A 9,075-nucleotide genomic window follows, 5' to 3' on the forward strand; every position below is an offset into this window, starting at 1 on the left:
TCTAATTCAGCTATTTTTGAGTAAAACCAATATGACTGTCAGGGTCCATTTGGAATGGCTGATGTTTAAGTATTAGATAAAGGTGTCCTGTAAATTGTCTGTAAATACCGTCTCCTGCTCTCTATTATTGCGCCTCTTCTTGCGCTTTGCATTGCGCAATGACGCGCGTCGGTGACACAGACCATCTCAGCACCACGCGTTTGGTCCACCAGAGATCCGCGTCAACGGCCAGAGCAACAGCAGAGACCAGCAGGAAAGTTCACATGGGGAATGGATATGGAAAGCTCATCAAATCTCACGTTTATCTGGACTTAAGTGTGTGTATAACCTCGTAAAGAAGAAAGCCGAATGGGATGCACTGAAATATCAGGAAGAAAGCAACTGGCCCACTACTTGTCACTGAAAAAAAAAAAACAGCGTGTAATATTCTACTTAGTTCTTCTGTAGTTAGCTACGATAAAGTTCGAAGTTGTTTAAGTGTGTTATCGCGAATTAAAACAGACAAAAGCCAAAACAACGCACTTCTGCAGAGCGCTATCAAAGTAAGTGATCAAAGTAAGCTATCAAGGAAGCAAAGATGGAGAACAGCAGTGTGGGGAACCAAACTTTACCAACATGGACCGACCACAGCATCGAATACAAAGTCATCAGCGCGGTGTTGGTGTTTGTAATATGCGTTCTGGGAATCATCGGCAACACGATGGTCATCTTGGTGGTGCTCACCACAAAGCACATGCGGACACCCACCAACTGTTACCTGGTGAGTCTGGCTGTGGCTGACCTCATGGTATTGACGGCAGCCGGTCTTCCAAACATAGCGGACAGCATCTACGGGTCCTGGGTGTTTGGTCACTACGGATGTCTCTGTATAACCTACTTTCAGTACCTCGGGATCAACGCGTCCTCCTGTTCAATTACTGCGTTCACCATTGAGAGATATATTGCAATATGTCATCCGATTAAAGCTCAGTTTCTGTGCACTTTATCCAGAGCGAAAAAGATAATATTGTTAGTGTGGGGGCTCACTTCGCTGTACTGCGTTTTATGGTTGTATCTGTCTGATACGGTGGAGACGGTGTACAAGGATGTAACCATAATATCGTGCGCATACAAGATGAAAAGAAGCGTCTACATGCCCATATACTTTTTTGACTTTGGCATATTTTTCGTCGTGCCCCTCACGCTCGCCACTATCCTGTATGGACTCATTGCGCGAATTCTCTTCTTGAACCCACTGACTTGTGAAAAAAACGCAAACAGAAAAAGCAATGTCGGAAAGGGAAATACGGTGGTTAACCTGAAAAAGTCCAGCCACTGTTCCAACACTACTGCCACTTCCAGGAGACAGGTGAGTGCGCGCAAATCCAGTCACTTCACGTCCCAGTTACTACATTTTTAAAGTTAAATTTGAACTTAATTACCAATTCATGAACAGTTTAAGAGTGTAGGCTAATTGTTTGCACTTTCTTTTTTGTTTGAAATTAGTTTTGGAGTTGTATTTTATAACTTAGTAGTCTGTATGAATCATTGTGTATTAGCACAAATTGTTTTAGTAGCCTAATAGGCTGGGGTTTTGTTCTGACACAATCTCTTCCTGCGTTGTCCAGGTTACTAAAATGCTGGCGGTAGTGGTGATCCTCTTTGCCCTACTCTGGATGCCTTATCGCACCTTGGTTGTGGTGAACTCCCTCCTGGAGCAAGCCTACCTGGACACCTGGTTTCTGCTCTTTTGCCGCAGCTGCATCTACCTAAACAGTGCCGTCAATCCGGTCATCTACAATGCCATGTCTCAGAAGTTTCGCGCGGCGTTCCGCAAGCTTTGCCTGTGCGGACGCAGGAGTTCGGCCACCAAGGGGGCGTACAGCGTGGCGTTGACCTACAGCGCCGGGAAGGAGACCTCTATGGTGGAGAGCACCGAGCACTACACCACCGAACTGGACGAGTTGACAGCCACAGAGGAACTACTTGCCGAAAAGAAAACGCTCTATCCAGAGGACTGTACTTTGGCGAAAATGACTTTTAACACAAATTCGGCATAGATTCTTTAATGAGTGGTAGAGTGGAAGCAAAAGCCCCCCCCCCCCCCCAACACACACACACACACACACACACACACACACACACACACACACACACACACACACACACACATTTGAGCGCAACAAGTAATGCCATAAATCACATTAGCTGACCAGAAACAGGGTTTGAGTGTCTTCTGCAACAGAGGCCCTCAAACTTACTGGTATCCCTGTTTAAATGAACAGATCACTTAAAGCACAGCACAGCCACACAATCAGTTACAGGTGTAATAACTGATTACATTTAAAAAAAAAAAAAAAAATCAGCTTATAATATATATCAGGATGTTTCCTCTGCATTCTAATTTCCCTTTAAAATGGACGGTTAACCAATGGTCAGGTACGAAGCAGGGGCACGCTGAGTGATGATATGTATTCGACCATGTTGACACTAATACACTCAGTGAACTTATAGACTAGGAAAAAAAGTAGTTGGCAGATTGCACTTAAAGGACATGCACCTGTATGAGGCACAGAAAAACATTGCCTCTCTCTCTCTGTATGTAGGAATGAGCGAGAGTATTTCACATGGCCATTAAGCCCACTTCTTACACAATGTCAAAGGTAATCCTAGCCTTTTGTACATCTAGAAGACAGGAAGTCTGTAGTTCCTGAATACCATTGCCTCAGCTGCTAGATGTGAATACACAAGGTCATGGCTATAGAGTCTCGATAGCACCATTATCCACTACCACTCCCAACCTGGACCTCAGCAGAAGAAAAAGCCACATCCAATACGGGAGAGAACATTGCAAGGTTTAGTCACAAAAGATATCCAACAAAAGCAACTGACTAGTCTGTCCGTCTGACAATGTCTTGCCTTACAAAGGTGATAAGACTGTTCAGCTAGGCTAAATAATGTACAGCGCACCAAGAACATGAAATGGATGTGTCTATTAGGTCTGATATTATTGCTTTTGCTTTTTGCTGCATAAGTGATGGGAAAGAGTTTCATATTTTGTCATGTGGTTACATGTAGTCTGATCATTAGATGGGTTAGTGAGCTGCCATGCCATGTAGTTCTTTAGTGTCTGAGCCAGGTCATCTTATTGCATTGTGAATGCTTTGTTTTTGATGCCTTTTATCATAGAGTGACTCTTGAAGAGTTGAAAGTGACTAATGTTATCATAGCAAGTTTATATTATAGAGATTGAGAACGTGACGTAAAACGCAACGCATTTTGGGAATAGGTGGCCCAAAATTAAGTTGTTTTACTGACGTGCGGGAACAACGAAGTGCAGTTGTCGAAATGCCGTTTACCTGCTGTGTTATAAAATTCAATAGAGTAACATGAAGCTTATCTTTTATAGTTTTCCAGCGTGGAAAAATAATAGTATACGTCATGTTTCAGAGGTGACAAAAAGGCGAGGAATGGCTTGGATAGCAGCACTAAGGAAGCGCGAGATTATAACTGTTTTTCACACAATTTTTTCACGCTTAGTTTTCATTATTATCATGCCAGATCATAGACCCAGACCCACTAGTTTACATGGGCTGGCATCAGGCGAGCCAAACGTACCCATAATTCTTTGTGTTTTGATGACTTTGGTCACATGTCTTAGCGATCTCTATTGTAATTACAGGGACCAACAGAGGATTTAAGTGAATAAAGTCATGATTGTTATTACGAGTGACCGCTATGGATCACAGCAGATTCAGGATGAGATCAGGAACTCAATGACTTATAGTCAGACACTATTTTTTTATGTGCATTATTCATGCCTGAATGTATCTATATTTTTTATTTACCTCACAACATCATGCTGCTCATATGTGTTTGCAAAACTGGTGAGTTTCTAAATATTTGCCAAAACAGCTGTCTGTGTAACTGTAAAACTGTGTTTAACCATAGAATAGTTTGATTCTCTCTCTGAATTATGTGAGAAGTGAACATGAATGTCTTTTATTTCTGCATTTTGTTTTCACATAAGATCTTAAAATTGACCGTTATGATTGTATGAAACCTTCACAGGTGATTCAATTTGTTGTGATTTTCCCATGAATTGCTGTGAAGAGAGCATATTTCTGTGAATGTGTTATTTATTGGCTTTTTAAAGTCTATTATGTTTCGTCCAATGTTTACCTGTTATGCTACAATAAACGGTAGGATGGCACCTGTGCAAGCTTCAGACTCTCCAATGAAACCTTAATCAGTGTAGATTGTTCTGATAAACAAAGGGCCTTAATGACTACTCAGTACTTAAAGCAAACATCACAGCAGAACAGATCTATACCAGAAACTCGCCTGTTGCTTTGCAGATGGTTCAACAGACCTCAGTGGAGATAACAAGGTGGCAAACTGAAGTTTCATCTCTGGGCTGCTGTGGATAGAGCACGGCACTATCAACACCAGAGGGCATGGGTTTGACACCCAGGGAACATACTCTTACTAGTAAAAACTATATCTGTGTAGTGTAGCAAAAGCATTAGCTACAGGCGAAGTGCCCACAGGTATCGAGGTTTGAGTCTGACCTAAGATCATTATCCGAACCCACTCCCCATAATGTCCTTACCACTCATATCTGATCAACTCTTCGCTGTCCTGTCTATTAAAGGCTACAAAACCCCCTAAAATATAACTTGAAATGTTTATTTGTACACCACTGTCCCATATGGGTCTGTAAGAAATGTTTAGGGAAAAGAAGTTTTCATGTGCGATTTTAAATCTGGGATAAAAGAACTTGAATATTTCATACCATGACACGCAAGGTAAGTAATGTGAAAACATTTCTTTTACTTTTATATCTTACTTCATGTGAAAGGGGACATGATTACACGTGTTCAATTAACAAGCAGACATTTTGCAGACAAACCCTCATGGAGTTAAAGTATCTGCTTCAGATCAGTAGACAAAGACAGACAGCAGGTGATCTGGCTTGAGTCTCACACACACTCGGCTGCGACCTGGCCCTCACACGGCCCGCATACGGCATGCTCTAGCTCTCAGCGGCCTCCTGTGCAGCTGTGAGTATCTGGGGCTTGAGCTGCTGTTTGTTTGGATTCTCTTAAGCAGGTCCTATTGACAGGAGGAACACAGAGACGCACGCTGAGCCGAAATGAGGATCAATGCAGCTCAGCAGAGCAGAGGAGCCGCTTCTGAGCCGCTAGTCGTGCGGAGAAGAAAAGACAGAGCCGTACACGGCAAGCTGATCAATTCATTAGCATATGTATGGATGTTTACACACATACACACACAGTAAGAGATAAACATGCATAAACACACACACACATACACATACACACACACACACACACACACACATGCTGCATCATGCACAATCATACACACTTAGAACACACTCATACACGTCGTACACAAAACATGAATTAAGCAGCTATCTATGAGAAAATCCCGGGTGAGTAGACAAAAATGTATCTGGGTCCATAAAATCATTAGAGCTATTCCAAAGTACAGGTTTCACACACTCACGACGGAGGGGACGTAGATTGATGTCAATATCTCCTGTTTAGCATATCAGGCGGAAAATAGCTGTCTTTTAAACCGCCTGCTCTCATATTTATTCATATTTATGTAGATACTGTAGAGGTGGCTGGCTGACGGGCCAGATGTTCACTGGCTACCCTTTACTTCAAATGACATTTAATCTCCCCCAATGTCATCATATGTTATGTTACGTATGGATATACTGTACCAATCTGCACCTGAAAGTGGCTTTGGAGATAGTCTCGTTTCTCTCTTTCTCTTTATGTGCAGACATGGTGGCATTCATTATGCAAATACCCACAGTGCATTCATCTGCATATGTGTAGCGGGGGGCTGTGGTCATGCATGTGATGATGATGTATGCCGTCATTGGCTTTCAGATCAAACAAACTGGTGAACAGATGAGAAATTGCTGTCCACGTGCCTCTCGTATAGGGGACTGTGGCACCACCACCCCTCCACTGGAACGAGGAAAGCGATTGGGGTCACAGATCAAACCGCATTACCAGGCTGATTATTTGAATTAATACCATCGCTTTGTACGAATTGAACTGGTATACCCAGGTCAGGACAAAAACATGTAGGCCTGCCTACCTCTGGTTGAACAAAATGCAGTCTTTTTGTCCTTTCTGGATTCGTCAGATGCACACACTCAGTGGACTGCTCTGCTGGGAAATATGTATTAGTGGCAGTGGACACAGAGGAAAGGCTTTGCCGCCACAAATACACAGATAAACATAAACACATTGAATCAACAGGTGCCGGAATTGCCAAAAGACAACAACAGAGAGAGAATACTTAGCTTCTTATCTGCAGCGCTGCACACTGTCATGGTCATTGTCAAAAACACTGCCACTATAAACTAAGAAACACTCCCGATCTTTGTAGAGCAGAATTTTTGATTCCAAAAGCAGTCAGAATGTGCCGGCTGAAACATTGTTTGCTTTTAGTAGAGTGCCCAAGGGGTGTTGTTGGGTGCCTCACCTCCAACCCCCACCCCCACCCCCACCCTCACCCTCACCCCCACCCCTATCAGCATCCCTGAAGCGCTTTAACAGTGTACAAACTCTCTTCTTAGCATTCATAACTCACTCTGGTTGCCGCGCCTGCATGTGGGATGTGTGTGCTTTTATTCATTTTCAGCGCACACTCTTAACGGCCAGGAGTCAACCTGCAGGACGGAGGTGACCGAGAGAGCAGATTGTCCTCCTCTATCTCTCCTCTACACTTCCTCCCTCCCTTCTTTCTCTCTCTCTCTCCGCTGGCTGCTTCCTCCTCCTCCTCCTCCTCCTCCTCCTCCTCCTCCTCCACTATCTGCTGTAGGGGGCGTATTGATCCGTTTGCGGTTCGGGGAGTAATGAGATGAGAAGTGCCCGCGGGAGAGGGAGACGAGAGGAGAGCGTGTGTGTGCGTGTGTGTGTGTGTGGGGGGGGGGTAATCACGGTCCCCAGCAGGTACGAACAGACACGGGGCAAGTTAACCTCTGAGGTCAGCCTATTTTCTAAAAGGCTGTGGGAGCAGAGGACAAAATACGTCTTCAGACCGACACGGGCACACGGATAGATATTGACTGATGGTTTAAGTCTCACGTATGTCTACGCACAATGATTTCTGGCTTCTAATGTTAACACTGACATGCCACCACGGTTATTATAGCAGATACAAATCTCAAGGACAGAACTGTCAGCGTAGTTTCATTGATCTCTATAGAAGAAATCTATGGCACTTACAGTAAATACTATAGGGAGCACCGAGTGTGTTCTTGGAGTAGAACTGAGCGAGCGCTGCGTCACACACACACATAGTAAACTTAAAATACATACGTGTCCACACAGTGAACATGAGATATAGGAGGAGAGGACAGACAAAGCACGGAATGTACATGGACACACACACACACACACACACACACACACACACACATACAGTACACACACACACACACACACACACACACACACACACACACACACACACACACAGAATGAGCCAGAGACTATTTGAAGGCCAGGTAGTGGGGGATTTGTGCCAGGCACCTTTATCTTGCTCCCATAAAGGCTTTTAATGACGCAGACGCTGGGGAGTGCAGAGGGAAAGGCCACCCCACTCCACTCGAGTCTCACACACAGCACGCCAACCGGGCCTGCTTCCTTCCTGCTGAGAATTAGACCTGGCCGAGGAAAAAAGAGCTTCCGCTCCATCTGTGAAACACACACACACACACACACACACACACACACACACACACACACACACACACACACACACACACACACACACACACACACACACACACACACACACACACACACACACACACACACACACACACACACACACACACACACACACACACACACACACGCACGCAGGCATGGGCACCCACCCACTCATACTCTCACAGAAAGAAAGATGACAACGTTATGTCCATGTCCATATACGTCTTCTTTTGAATGTTTAACAACTTGGAAAAACCATTGGCCATTGAAAAGATCACACGCGCAGAGCATGCACAGCTGGAGACCAAAGGTGCCAGAGGAAACTGCTGGGTAAGAACAAAGTGAGGGAGAGAGAGAGAGAGAGAGAGAGAGAGAGAGAGAGAGAGAGAGAGAGGGAGAGAGGGAGAGAGAGAGAGAGAGAGAGAGAGAGAAGGAGACAGGGAAAGGGACAGAGTCAGGGTGAGAGAGAGACATGGAGAGGGGGAGGGAGAGAGAGTATACAGATAAGAGGACAGTTTGAGAGGCAGCGAGAGTTACAGTAGATCAAAAATAGAGGAAGAGAGAGGGAGGTAGAGAGAGAGGGATAGAGAGATAGAGAGAAAGAGAGAGAGATGGGGGAGCTGAACAGACTAGAGAGGAGAGAAGACAGGATGAAAGAAACCAAAAGACAGAAAAGTGAGGGAGGAAGGGAGGCAGAGAGGGTAGAGAGAAGGTATAAGCGGGTGATGAGAAAAGAAAAAACAGCAACCTAATTTTCTGGCTCATTTATCCCAGATTGGGAATGTTGCATGGCAATAAAAAAGTCTCTTGTTGTGATATAATGACAGCGTGACATCCATTACAGCGAGGAAGCAGAGAAAGGCAGCGAGAGAAGCCCGTCCCTCGGTCGGCCATAATTATAGCCTCTGCCAACACTGTCCAATCCTCCTGCTTCGAGACTAATTATTCCCGACAGAACACATACATCAGAAGACTTGCAACGAACAAAGAGAGGGTTTCGAATGACTGACCACTTTACAATGCAGCTAAATGCATATTACGAGACATGGAGGAGATGTGTTTCTTTTTGCTGTAACTGAACCGGGAGAGTGGCGGTGCATTGATCACAAAGAAGAGAGAGAGAGAGAGAAAAAAAACAAATTAAAAGTTAATAGGAAAGAAAGTTAATTAGCAAGATGATGAACAAAAGCTGTTTTCCCATTAAGGAAAGCCAGGGTGGTGGTGTGTGTTTGTTTATCAACTTGTTGGTTGGTGAACTTATTGGTTTAACAGTGGGGTGGATTTTAAAAGGTGCTACTTGTGATTTTGAAAGGCGCTCACATTTTTTTGTCAG

General features: G+C 44.3%; 1 protein-coding gene across 1 annotated transcript; it reads left to right on the forward strand.

The window, feature by feature from the left end:
• Positions 1-577: 577 nt before the first annotated feature.
• On the forward strand, positions 578-2,039 carry trhrb (thyrotropin-releasing hormone receptor b). The gene is made up of 2 exons (XM_062530180.1): positions 578-1,348; positions 1,608-2,039. The coding sequence occupies exons 1-2, from the start codon at positions 578-580 to the stop codon at positions 2,037-2,039; spliced, it is 1,203 nt and encodes a 400-aa protein (XP_062386164.1).
• The last annotated feature ends 7,036 nt before the right edge of the window (positions 2,040-9,075 follow it).

The sequence above is a fragment of the Sardina pilchardus genome, chromosome 24 (assembly GCF_963854185.1).
Source record: "Sardina pilchardus chromosome 24, fSarPil1.1, whole genome shotgun sequence".
NCBI classification, from domain to species: domain Eukaryota; kingdom Metazoa; phylum Chordata; class Actinopteri; order Clupeiformes; family Clupeidae; genus Sardina; species Sardina pilchardus.

Excerpts from the sequence above, each read along its gene's own strand:
- trhrb (XM_062530180.1), top strand. The coding sequence starts at position 578 with ATGGAGAACAGCAGTGTGGGGAACCAAACTTTACCAACATGGACCGAC. Across the intron at positions 1,349-1,607 it reads CTGCCACTTCCAGGAGACAG|GTTACTAAAATGCTGGCGGT; the intron begins GTGAGTGCGCGC and ends TGCGTTGTCCAG.